The 13,675-nt window shown below is 31.2% G+C and overlaps 1 protein-coding gene across 1 annotated transcript; it reads left to right on the top strand.

Annotated features, from left to right (window-relative positions):
• Window positions 1-4,351: 4,351 nt before the first annotated feature.
• Window positions 4,352-12,873, top strand: LOC8277349 (protein VAC14 homolog). The gene is made up of 20 exons (XM_002525951.4): window positions 4,352-4,689; window positions 4,771-4,884; window positions 4,995-5,060; window positions 6,513-6,602; window positions 6,710-6,829; window positions 6,930-6,958; window positions 7,059-7,201; window positions 7,293-7,387; window positions 7,557-7,643; window positions 7,827-7,934; window positions 8,021-8,112; window positions 8,367-8,448; window positions 8,888-8,953; window positions 9,730-9,845; window positions 9,974-10,094; window positions 10,268-10,429; window positions 10,539-10,667; window positions 11,274-11,342; window positions 11,761-12,063; window positions 12,355-12,873. The coding sequence occupies exons 1-20, from the start codon at window positions 4,600-4,602 to the stop codon at window positions 12,457-12,459; spliced, it is 2,187 nt and encodes a 728-aa protein (XP_002525997.1). The 5' UTR covers window positions 4,352-4,599; the 3' UTR covers window positions 12,460-12,873.
• Window positions 12,874-13,675: the final 802 nt, after the last annotated feature.

The raw sequence follows: 13,675 nt of genomic DNA, 5'->3' as shown, positions 1-13,675 counted from the left end.
GTTTTTTTGCAAATTGATTAGCTTTCATTTAAGCTTGCTGTTGGTCATGTTTTTCTCTTTTTGTGAAAGTTCCCAACGCAGCGGGATGCAAAATAATCAACATATGGTCTTCCACCGATATGCGCGAGGTGCATTACAATCTAAACCAATCCTCACAAACAAACAAAAAAACTCCATTTTTGCCCATGTAAATTGTGAGCCACTAAATTCGAATTCATCATATCACATTCTTCTACTCAAATTTAAAGAAATGATTTGGGATCTTGTTAAGATTTAATAATAGTAGTGTATATGTTTTTAATAATTATAATTTAGTGTATATAATTAAAAAAATTATTAAATTTATTATTTACCTTAAATAAAATTAATTTGTCTATCTCGAGTTCTTTCATATAATAATTGAGTTTACACATTTGAATATTCTTAATTTATAATTTTATATATTAAATAATAATTTTTTAGAATTTATACACTTGATTATTAAATTTAATAAATTTAAACTTGTTATTTAAAAATCTTTAAAAGAAGCTAATCTGAACAACTATAATATGTTTTTGATTTGTTATGCACTTTCAATTGCAAATATTCACAACAATCATATACAAACTTTTAAATTTTGACATTTAATTATCAAATTTTAATAAATTTAGGTATCATTTTTGTAAAATTATCTCAAATTTAAAAGAATAACAAGAAACCTGATCTCTTTCTTGTCATTTCTTTTACCATCAATAGAAATTGCATTAAAATGCCTCTCTTTTTCTTTTGTCCTTTTTTTGAAAGAATTAAAATGCATATCTTCATTATGGACTATGGATAAGAGAATTGAAAAGAAAGTATAAATTAATGAATAAATTTATTTATTTTAAATATCCACACTATAACAATAAATTACATACAATTTGAATGTTCTATACTTGAATGTTTGATATATTAATATAATTAATAAATATATATTTACTATTTCTTTTACTGAATATATTTACTAATTTATCAGTGGTGTAATATATAAGTGGAGAAATGCTCTTGGAGCAGGGAAAGCATATTTCTAAACTGAATAACAGGCTGTAGGCCATTGCGTTGAATTTTTGATAGATATATTACCATAAGAATAATGGGATTGGCTTCTTCCTCCTGACTTGTGATAGGCCTCTGCTTTACCTACTCTCAACGACCTGTCGTTCACCACTGCTTCAACCTCACCTTCTTTTTAGACCCAGCTGTCGTTGACTCAGCACGAGGTAACGTTTCCTTATCCATCCTCCATTTGTAGTTCAAAAAGTTATGGCAAAGTGTCCACATGGTAATCCATTACTATTTTATTGTCTCCATCCCCATTTTTGTCTTAAAAAATATAATTTTTATTATAAAAAATATCTTAAGATATTATTCCGAATAAATTATTTTATTTGAACCAAATAAAATTTTATATTTTATTTTATATCTTGTTTTATTTTTATAAATATTAATAGTTTAATTTTTTTATTTTATTTTTATTTTTACCAATAGAAAAATAAAAATTACAAATGTTAATTAAGTCAAATATATAAAAAATTATAATGCATTTATTAAATATAGAGTAGAAAGTAAAGTTTGATTCTATATATGTAGAGAGCTAAATTGATTATATACTTCATATTTAAAAAAATAAAGAATGTATTAAAATACTAGTTTGTGATAGGACTATTTAAAATAGAGAGTTTTGTATATATAAAGAGTGCATTAGAAAATACTATAAGTAATGCAATTAGCATCAATTATGTATATATATTTTTTGATACTTCCTTTTATGAAATACAATAATAATAATAATAAATAAATAAATAAATATTAAAAATGCTTATGCAACTTAAACAAATTCTTTTCGAATTTATTTGTATTATATGAGTTTTTTTTAATAACGAATGCAGAAAAATTAAGATTTCTATAAATTAAAAAAAAAATACGCTTATGATTGATATAATTCATACAATAAATTAAAAGGAATAGTAGTAACATTCAGCAGTCGTGATCTTGTAAGGGAGTAATCTAACGATAAGATGCCATTCTTTTTCTCTCTTTAGGTTTATGTCTAACAGAATTACAAAGAATTGCTGACAGTCCAAATATCCTCCTGATTTTGCTATCATGGCATGCTACTGTATTTGGGATAATACTAAAAACTTTTTATATTTTATTAATATACAAGGAATAATAACAAAAAAAAAAAATGAATCTTATTTATAGTTTAAGCACATAATTATTTAAATTAACAAAGTTTTCATGCTACATATATGCTAATAGTGTTTGGATAATGGAATTCTTTTTTCATTCAATTGCTACTGTCTATAAGAAATTCCTTTTCTTGTTTTCTTCAAGACTTTTGCTATCCAATTCCCAAATTGGATTTCGCATACTGTCAACTTCTTTGTTGTTTTTGTCCATTTATTATTATTATTATTATTTATTTTAGCTCTTGATAGCGATGTGATTTAAATGTAAGCATTTATCAATCATATGTCAAGAGTTAGCAAGGATATTATGAGTAAGAAAATTGTGATATTTTTTTCGGTAATTTGTAAAATTAATAGTAAGAATGACTCGGATGATATGCTTGGAGAACCATTTTAAAAATTAAATAAGTATTTAAAGAAAAATTTAAATAAATGTCTAAAAGAGTGAAATGAAAATTTAAATACATATCTAAAAGATTAAAATGACATACTTTGAATAAGTGATTTCTTAATTTTTATAGTGTTTGTTGTTAGGTAATTTTTACTTTTTAAAAAAAATTTGATAATGGTATATGGATAATGAAAAAGTAAACTTTTATTCTTACGGTCGAAGTGAAAAACATAAGGCGATTACTATTTAATGGAAGCCTTAGTTGAATAGTCAACTTTTGATTTGCTATGCACGATTTGATTTTTAGATGGGCGAATATAGCTCGTCTTAAGGTAATTTGATTTTATCGAATTGTATTAATAAATATAAATTTTTTATATTTTTTTAATTATTATTTTATTCTTTGGCAGTCAAGCATGAGCTAAAGGCTGTCTTTAATATTTAATAAATTTTATATTTAATCATAAAAAAAAAGAAGTGGAGGTTTGAACTTAAAATCTACATTTAAAGCGAAAAACTTAATTTAAAAAAAATTATACTTAGAAAAGTCAACTTCACATAAAAAATAAAATGATGAAATGCACTAATAAATTCCAATATATCATTTGATAATATAATAAAACTAAGAATATTGCATATAGTATTAATTTTATTTGAATTTATTTTAAGATGGAAGGCATTGATGTTTTTGAAAGTGAATTGATAAGAAGGAAGAAAACAAAGATTTGACATTTTGTTAATTTTCAGATATAAACCATTTAATTTCTGTTAGTATGAAGAAAATAACTTACTGAAAAGGCTAGATTCAGTTAATCAATTTGATTATAAGTATTAAAATTTGTATTTGTTAAGAAGTCAAAAGAGTGCAGTAAAGACTTATAATTTATTATTCATGATATATTTCCAAAAAGAAAATAGTGTTTTTACGAAAAAAGGCCTGAACATTGCAATTTATAAGAAAAATAAATCTATTGATTAACAAAAGAGTAATCGTAATGGATCAAATTTGTACCTCATTTCTTAACTCACCAATGTAATTTTTCAATTTTATTTATTTAAATCATTAGATTTTTAATTCAGTGGTGGAGCTTTATAAAATTTGAATGAACATTTTAAGTTTGTATTTCTATTTTTTTAGTGATAAAAAATTATATTTTTTCAATAATAATAGCAAATAACAAACTATCTTAACTTTATTTTATAACAAACAAATTATTATTATAATCATATTTCTATATTCTTACAAGTCACATAAATTGTATAAGATATATACAATTATTATATATATTATATTTAATCTGAAAACTCAGGAGTAAGTGAAATATATAACAATATAGTCTATGAAAAAATACTTATAATTATTAAAATTCGTACGATTTTATTTAAAAATAAAATAGCAATGTAAATTTCTATTAAATAATAAAATAATAATATTCTAATGGGAAACTGTTAACTAATTGTATTTTTATAACGTAAAAAGAAATTTTTATATATAAAATCATGTAAGAAAATAGTCATTATCAATACGAAGTAGTATGTAATAATGTAATTATCCATAAAACAAATACCGCATTAGTAATTACCCAAATCCACCACTTAGTTGCAGCATCTCCGTGATTAAATTAATTAAAAACTCACAATAAAAACTACCAAACTGAAAAAGGAAAAAGAAAAGAAAAAAAAACATTTTCTTTACCATTAACACGGAGAAACACTTTTGTTTTTTTTTTTTTTTCTTAAAGAGAAAATTAGGTCAGTTCACATTTTCTTTTGTTTGTTATTATCAATATTGTTATTACCATCCTCGGTTCATTTCATTTTCCCAAATTTCTCTCTCAGATCTGATTTCCTTCGCAGTTGACAAGAACAAACCCTAAAAGTCGAACCAAAATGTTTAGATTCGAACAAGAAAAGATCAGGAAACGAATTTGATTTCCGTTTCCTTTTTCCAGGAAATTAAAAAAATCATACAGTAGAAGTAAGCTCTAAATTGATATGGCCGACGCTCTTTCCGTGATTCCAGCCTCTGTTCTCCGTAATCTATCCGATAAGCTTTACGAGAAACGAAAAAATGCAGCTCTTGAGGTTTTATTTTATCTTTTTTTTTTTTTTTTGAAAAAAAACTCAGGGTTTTGTAATGGTTTAATTAAGTGACGATTGTGTTAGGTTGAAGGAATAGTGAAGCAGTTAGCGGCTGCTGGAGATCATGATAAGATATCTGCGGTGATTAATTTGTTGACTACGGAGTTTACTTACTCTCCTCAAGCTAATCACCGTAAGGTCTGTAATTTCATTATTGCTCTCTCAACAAATTGGAGTTTTGTTTGATTTATTTTTATAATTTGAATTTTATTTGTTTTCTTTTTCCCTGTGAATTGAATGTTTTGTAGGGTGGATTAATAGGATTAGCTGCTGCAACTGTAGGGTTGACTACAGAAGCAGCTCAACATCTTGAGGTAATTGATCTAAGCGCTACTCCTAGCTCGTACTAATGGATGCTTTTGTTTAGTTATTATCAGAATAATACAAAATTTACCAGAAGCTTTCTAGCTCTAAATTGTACTTATATTTATATATGGTTCTGTGTCAATTTTAGGATAAGTGTTTATTGATGGAAGATGTGTATTGAGACTAGAATTAGGTTTTGGTGTAAATTTGCACACATTGATTTTTTTTTTTTTTTTGGTATTTGGGTATTGGAAGTTGGAACTGACAGCCTATGTTACTTGGAAGTCAGAATTTATATTATGTGGTATAGTTTAGGAATGAATTTTTGAGTGTTATATCTAAATGGGCTTTCTACTAAAGAATGCATTTCTTATTTTCATTCTCTTGAAAAATACAAAAGATACATCATCACAATGATAAGTTATTTACACCAGAAATTTGTTAGCTATGCTTAATTTTGCATAAGATGACGAGGAAAAATTCGTTAAAGAAAGAAAATGTTACAAATGTTCTTTAGTAAAAGGCTTGTATGAAACAAAATAAGTTTGGTTAAATTCTCTAGACTAAAATTATAAATACATAATGTATCTTGGTAGCTGAAGACAGTATAATATGTGCTCCTAATAGAGTATATACGCCAAATGAAGTTTATGGTCAAATTGTCAAAATAACCATAGACCAACCTATCCAAATACTGAGTTTGCAAGACAGAATACTTGATGCATATGGGAGGATGTTTATAGCATTGTCCATGCAAAAAGTGGCAAGTGTTTTGCGCAAAACCATTTTACAACCTATGCTATTATTGTTGCCAGTAAAACAGCTGGAAGAACATTTGTTAAAACTACGGTCAATAGACTGTGATTAGAGTTCTATATATGGTGTGCTGAGTAAGGTATAGGAAAGAATATTAACGTTTGTTCTTTTAATATTCTTTTTTTGTGGTTAATTCCATTACCTTACAAAGAGCTTACAAGGGGGACTTTCTGAGTGACGTGTCTTTAATCATTATCTCTTTGCATATTTTCTTTTTGTGGAAGCAGGTCAGCTGCTTTTTTCTTGAGAAATTGCTTTCCACTCTTTCTGTTTCTTGATTCCAAAGTGCTTTTAAGTGTATTGAAATATCTAGCAACAGTTAGAAAGTACTTCTAAGTCTAAGTCACTCTGATGGTCTGTAACAACAACCTAAGCTAGCCCTTGGCAAATAGTTGCTGCATCTAATCATGATTAATGAGCCTGGTCTGACGAGTAAGTAATTTGCGGACACTCAATTTCTTTCCATGCCTCAGAATTTTGTCCATGGCATTTATGCCATCTAGCTGGGTCTATTGAAGATAATGCTGTATTATAATTTTTTCCTCCTTTCATGTGGAATTTTTGCTGTTAATTATTCAGTAATCTGAAATATGGTTGAGATGGTTTCCTTCTACTCATCTCGTGTCTCGAATGCATCTTATCAGCAAATTGTGCCACCTGTGCTCAATTCTTTTTCTGACCAAGATAGCAGAGTTCGTTATTATGCTTGTGAAGCTCTATATAACATTGCGAAGGTTAGAATGGAATAGTCTTTTTTTTTTTTTTTTTTATATATATAACTTATCATTTAAAAACTCCTCTCTATACAGGCTTCAATATGATATTTTTTATTAATTTGCAGGTGGTGAGAGGAGATTTTATTGTATTCTTTAACCAAATTTTTGATGCACTATGTAAGCTTTCAGCAGACTCAGATGCCAATGTACAAAGTGCGGCTCATCTCTTGGATCGTCTTGTAAAGGTGAATAATTGCTCCCGCCCACGAATATGTTGTTTACTTTTGTTCATAGGAATGCTTACAAGATGAATTCAGCTCATATTTTTATTATAAAATGAAACAGGACATTGTTACTGAAAGTGACCAATTCAGGTATGTTAATGTTGGATATGAAAATATAGACTAGTTCGAGACTTTATTAACTGTTTTCTTAGATGTGTAACTAATGTCTTTATGTCGTTCTCTCTATTAGCATTGAAGAATTTATACCATTGTTGAGAGAACGTATGAATGTCTTAAATCCATACGTCCGCCAGTTTTTGGTTGGATGGATCACTGTGTTGGATAGTGTTCCAGATATAGACATGCTGGGTTTTCTTCCTGATTTTCTCGATGGTGAATATCTGAAATCTGCTTTGCTTCCTTGAAATTATTTTTATTGCTGCTGAGTACATATGTAACTCATGAGATTCTATATGGACCTCAGGTTTGTTTAATATGTTGAGTGATTCTAGTCATGAAATAAGACAGCAAGCCGATTCTGCTCTTTCAGAGTTTCTCCAAGAGATCAAAAACTCCCCAGTAAGACTTCTGCTTAACATTATTCTTAGTTTTGCTCCCTGTCACTTTAGAAAATCTTGTGTATTGACCCGTCTACGAATTATCTCATTTGCTACCAGGCATTTTGACATAAAAGCAAAATCTTTTGTTCATTTGTAATTTTCTGACTCGAGCAGTGCTACTGTTGAAGTCTGTAGATTATGGTCGAATGGCTGAGATACTGGTGCAAAGGGCAGCTTCTCCAGATGAATTTACTCGTCTAACAGCTATCACATGGGTAAGTAGATTCCCATTAAATTTATTTGCAAGGATATATGCATGTTTATTACCCTTTCCACTGTTGCTAGTATCCCTGGAAACTGTTATTGGGCAATCAAAGTTTCTAGCATTAGAAACTTTTCTTGTAATTTTTGTGCTTTATTTGAATTATTTTAGCCTTTTATATTGTCTGATGATGCAGATAAATGAGTTTGTAAAACTTGGCGGGGACCAACTTGTTCCTTACTATGCTGATATCCTAGGAGCCATTCTTCCTTGTATATCGGACAAAGAAGAGAAAATTAGAGTGGTGAGCTGGTTTATGGTTTAACCTACTGGAACATACATGTTGCAGAAGCATATTTTTCCTAAGCCCTTTTCTTTTCATGTCATAAGGTTGCTCGTGAAACCAATGAAGAGCTTCGGGCAATCAAGGCTGATCCTGCTGAAGGATTTGTCGTTGGACCAATACTTTCCATTGCAAGGAGGTGTAGTCTTTATAACCTGTATTTGTAAGGGAAAAGAGAGAGAGAGAGAGAGAGTAGATAGAGAGAAAAAAAACTTCATTGAATCCTATAAAACAATTTGCCTTTTAACATAGCACTTCTGCCCCATGAAGAGTTATGGTGAAAGACCATGATCCCCTGTTTCATCTCGTTTTCTTTTTTCTGTTTTTGTTAATTTGAACTGATTAACTTTTGAGGTAATCCCATATTGATAATTGACCTTTCTGGCCAATCAGGCAATTATCTAGTGAATGGGAGGCTACTCGTATTGAAGCATTGCATTGGATATCAAACCTTTTAAACAGGCATCGTAGTGAGGTAATCTAGCATCATATACACGTATATCTGTCGTATGCATCTAGTAACTATTTGTTTGAAAATCTAACATCATATATTGAAGTCAAATGGTTTTTGAATTTTAAAATGATTCTTTTTGAAATTTAAATATTCCCCAAGAGTTCCAAAACTACATTTACCTGCATGTTCTGGTATTTTTTCTGGTTACAGTAAAAGACTGTTAGAACTCACATTCAGGGATGTGCAAGTGTGCAACAGTAACACGCTATTTTGTTAGGGAGCACTAGAGGACTAGGTTTTTCTATGTGCTTTGCCACGAAAGCGATTCATATTCTCTTCTTTCATTGTTCCACTAATTTTGGGCTTATATATGTTTACTTGGTTCTTGTTCATCTTTTTTGACCTAGGGTATTAATTGAGTACAGATAGTATTCCGCTTAAAATTTTCCATGTGACACAGGTCTTGTGTTTTCTGAACGACATATTTGATACCCTTCTGAAAGCACTTTCAGATCCTTCGGATGAGGTAATCATGTTCAATAGTTGTATGTTTCGGCTTTGATTAGTTTTTGTAGTTGTGTTCTGTATTCATTCATTATTATAATTCGTTTATGTATTATTATCCACTACCTTACTCTAAATGCATCTTCAGTTTGACTTGGCTTTAATTCAGTACATCACTCTCATATTGTCTCTCCAGTTTGAATCTTGTTATTAGTTCTTTGTTTTTGACTTTGCAAATTTTGTTATATTGAAATGCTACTCATTTCATTTATCGTTTTGCCTCATGAAGCCGTAAACCAGTTAGAAGTTGGAATTGAGGAAAGGGCATGGTGTAAAAATTGAAGAATGCAAAGATCTGGTTATCCATTTTGCAGTTTTTTATATTACTTGTATGCATTCATATCCTTTCTGAAATACGCGAAAGCAATAAGAACTGAATCCTGGACAATAAAGATGAAATACATTGGTTCATATGTGGTAAACCTATACAGAAAATAGTTCCCGTGTAACCCAGTAGAGTTAATGTCATCGGTCATTAGAATTTAGATTATTAGCCCTTGCATATATCATCATGGGTCATATGTCTCATTAATTCTAGGTTGGTATGGTAACTGTCAAATCTCTTTGACAGAAATCCTTGCATTTGTGCCATTTAGTTTCCTGAGAAGTTTAAGCTGGCCCTCCTCCCCTTTTTTCTGCCTTAAGATTTGTTGTTTTTAAATTTTCCATTTCCGTGATAGTATTTCAGACAATTGTTTCTCATTTATCTAATATTATTATTTCTGACTATATTACCAGGTGGTACTCCTTGTTCTTGAGATTCATGCATGTATAGCAAAAGATCCTCTACATTTCCGCCAACTTGTTGTTTTCTTGGTGCATAATTTCCGTATCGATATTTCTCTTCTGGAGAAGTGAGTCTCTCCTATTCTACTTTATTTCTTAATTTTCGTAATTTTGCCAATCTGTTCCTGGAGCTTTATCAGTAACTCTGAACAATCGTCATGTGCGGTTCTGCTGCAAATTTTCCCTGTCTTCTTAGGCGTGGGGCTCTGATAATCCGAAGACTCTGTGTGCTTTTAGATGCTGAAAGGGTATATCGGGAACTCTCCACAATACTAGAGGGTGAAGCTGACCTGGATTTTGCATCTATTATGGTTCAGGTTTGGTCATTTTTCTGAAAAGTAAAATGAACCATCTTCATTAGTTCTCCTACATAAAGCTGTATTGGTACATAATGTAATTGAGCCTTATAATAAAGGTCAAAAGCTTTTATTTTTTTTCTTTTCCCTGTTTTCTCCGAACTCTGATTGCTTAATTATGTTTTTCTTTTCAGGCGTTGAATTTAATCTTACTTACATCTTCTGAATTAGCCGAGCTCCGAAATCTTTTAAAACAATCACTTGTGAATCCTGCTGGGAAAGACTTATTTGTTTCCTTGTATGCTTCATGGTGCCATTCACCCATGGCAATTATAAGCCTTTGCCTATTAGCGCAGGTATGAACCTAACAGTTTTCCATTCTAATTCTTCTTGTCTGTCTGTCCATCTGTCATGGATTGTTGTTAATCTAACATTTCAATGCGCTTGTTGTCATTTGTTATTCAGACATACCAGCATGCAAGTGTGGTGATTCAATCACTGGTGGAGGAAGATATCAATGTCAAATTCTTGGTCCAGTTGGATAAATTAATTCGCTTGCTGGAAACTCCAATCTTTGCTTACCTTAGATTGCAGGTGCATCAGCAAAACTCATTTAGAATTGAAACCTTTCTGCTTGGTTTGAAAAGTTGCGCATACTTTTCATAGTATTGTTGGGATACTTCATTTCCTTGCTAATTAATTCTTTTAGTAATTAGTTTCCACATGGCATCTTCTGACCAGTATTTTGGGTCCAAAAGTTGCTCTGCTGATTGGATTCCTTTGTTTCCTGCCATATATTCTCATGTTTCTCTCTGGCCTCTGCTTACGAGATTGTTTAAAGCTATTTATATAACCGTGCTTGCCTTCAATGGAGTTTTCAGATTCTCACTTCCAATGCGATGTGAATATGCTATACCCGAGCAATGGCCATCAGTGATTTTGCCACTAAGGAGCATTTACCTTCTTATCATTGCAATCTAATACTCCTATGGCAAATACTGGTGTCTGAACATTGTATTTAATCTACCAAATATGAATTTATCTTACTTTTACTTAGATGACCTGTGTGTTTTGACTATTAATGTTATTCAAAACTTCTATCAGGTTATTTTGGTTCTTTAATTTATTTTTCCTGCATCGCCTGCCTTCTTTAGTGGAGAAATTTTGTCGAAGATCATAACAATCTTCTGGTTGTTGCAGCTTCTTGAACCAGGAAGATATACTTGGTTATTAAAAGCCTTGAATGGTCTCCTCATGTTACTGCCCCAGGTATGATATCATATAAGTTGCTTTCTAATTTCAGTATTACCGTAACAGGGAGAAGCTACTAATTAAAAATTTATATATGTTATTGTGTACTTCCTAATCAATGTAGCTTATGCATCCTTTGAAAGGATGGTGGCCCTTTGCTCATGTGCTTTATCTTTTAATTCTATTCTCATGACTCATTATAAGCTTAGGATCTAAGTGATTTCTCTTACTGGTGATCTACTGACATTCTTTATGGATGAATGTCTGGATAGAAAATAGAAAAAATGAAAGGAAAACAGAGAAGTTCTATGATAAAAGAGGATGAAATTTGGATTTCTCCTTTTCTAGTTCCTAGATTTACTGCATTAGTAATGAGTGCTCTCTGCTATTAGTCTGTAGTTTCTTATATGCCTTCTCATTTGAGTTTTGGGTGCAGAAAAGTGCTGCTTTTAAGATATTGCGGACTCGTTTAAAAACTGTTCCTTCATATTCCTTCAATGGAGACCAAATTAAGCGAACACCTTCAGGAAATCCTTACTCTCAAATTCTACATCACATTCCAAGTGGATCACAAACCTCCGAGGATGGTGATGTAAATCAGGACACTGGGAATTCTAGTTTTCATAATGGAATTAATTTTTCTTCAAGGCTGCAACAGTTTGAGCAAATGCAGCAGCAGCATCGCATGCATGCAAAGGCACAGGCGCAGTCGCGGAACAATTGTACTTTTTCATCAAAGGTTGAAAAAATTTCTTCAAATTGTTAACATGTTCTACCAATTCTTTAAGTCTTCATGTTTTATACTAGAAATCCTCGGGTGTTTTAGTGGTGAGAAAGAGAGGTCTAAATTTCAATATGTTAATTGATTGCATGACTTCTGTTGGGGCGTAATGGCTGAGGGAGCTCATCCTCGGTCTCTCTTTTTGGTGCTTACTTTCGTTCGTGTGTGTGTTTTTTTAATGTTTAAGGCTCGTTTTTCTTTTTTCTTGGCTTTATCTAGGAATGACATGTTGTCCTGTTTTGCATGCAGGAAGTACCAAGACCAGAAGAACCCCGGGGACCATCATCTGCATCGGACATCAATAGGCCTCCTTCAAGATCATCTAGGAGAGGCCCGGGGCAGCTACAACTTTGAACATGTTGATGTTTCCTGTATTTGTTTTGGAGGCAATTGTACACTCATCTCAGCATACAAAGGGAATGGATGAGATCTGGTATAACTTGTAAAGGTGTATATCTTAGTTTGTTCTGTTAAATTTGTGAAGGTTGGGAATAGTAAAAAATGGGTTTTGAACTGAGATAGGCTTGGGCTTTCCTGAGCTATTCTTTTTTCTTTTGTAAACAAGCGTACGCCCATGTGGTTCTGTTATTTTTTATTGAAAACCATATGGGCAAGAGCCAAGAGCAAAAAAATATTTTAGAAAAATATGGAGTTTGTTTTTGTCTTGTCCAGTGTCCACGGCTGTTACGGTGACCTTATAAAATAAGGAATCAGCTAATTCATGTACACATCATTTTTAGCCAAATTTATGACTATGGTGTTGATTAATTCCTTGCATTTGTACGCTTTGTTTTAAAATCCAAAATGCTGACTGATAAATGTTCGTTCATCTTTTTCTTTTTCTGGAACCAATACTTCTAAATCTGTAATGGTTGTGCTTCCCTGAAAATATTCCGTTTCCCATCAGTTAACTTATTATGTTCTTGGAATGAAAGCACGGAATCGGTAAATCTATCATGTTTTCTTTTATTTTTTATGTTCATCCTTATTTTTGTAATCTCAAGATGCAGAGACCCAGAGAGTGAACAGTTTTCACCATCTTCTGGGCTGAATGGGGGTGGCAGATCTACCAATTTTGATAGGGCATTTGACATATGAGTGAGTGTTGAGCATTGTCGTCGACAAGGGGCTGCACTGCTTTTCCCTCATCTATTATTGCCTGGCATTTTCTCTACCAGCGGCTAATAATTGTACCTGCTTACAAGTGTTCAGTGATTCCTGGACAATCTTTGAATGTACAGCCTTTTTTAGGTTCTCTAATATTCCTGCTGATCTACTGGCATATTGCTGGCTCGTTTCCATCCCATCACCGACCTAAGACCATCTTTCCATTATTCGTTATATAGGTCAATTCTTTTAATAATAACTCATTTCATTAGACAGGAGAGAAACTCTTTACTGTTCAAGTGTAAAATAAAACGTTACTTTTCACATTCAGAGCAATTTCTAATTATATTATTAGTTAATCTTTTTTTTTTTTTTTTATGGATGAATTTGTAAAAAGAATAATTAAAACTATGAATGCACATGCGTAAAAGCAAAATGAGAATAAAAATTGAAGTAGTCTATT

The sequence above is a fragment of the Ricinus communis genome, chromosome 5, assembly GCF_019578655.1.
Source record: "Ricinus communis isolate WT05 ecotype wild-type chromosome 5, ASM1957865v1, whole genome shotgun sequence".
Classification (NCBI taxonomy): domain Eukaryota; kingdom Viridiplantae; phylum Streptophyta; class Magnoliopsida; order Malpighiales; family Euphorbiaceae; genus Ricinus; species Ricinus communis.
The sequence above is the reverse complement of the archived record's forward strand: the minus strand, read 5'-3'. Positions and strand labels throughout refer to the sequence as shown.

Excerpts from the sequence above, each read along its gene's own strand:
- LOC8277349 (XM_002525951.4), top strand. The coding sequence starts at position 4,600 with ATGGCCGACGCTCTTTCCGTGATTCCAGCCTCTGTTCTCCGTAATCTA. Across the intron at positions 5,061-6,512 it reads AAGCAGCTCAACATCTTGAG|CAAATTGTGCCACCTGTGCT; the intron begins GTAATTGATCTA and ends GCATCTTATCAG. Across the intron at positions 7,935-8,020 it reads AAGAAGAGAAAATTAGAGTG|GTTGCTCGTGAAACCAATGA; the intron begins GTGAGCTGGTTT and ends TCATGTCATAAG.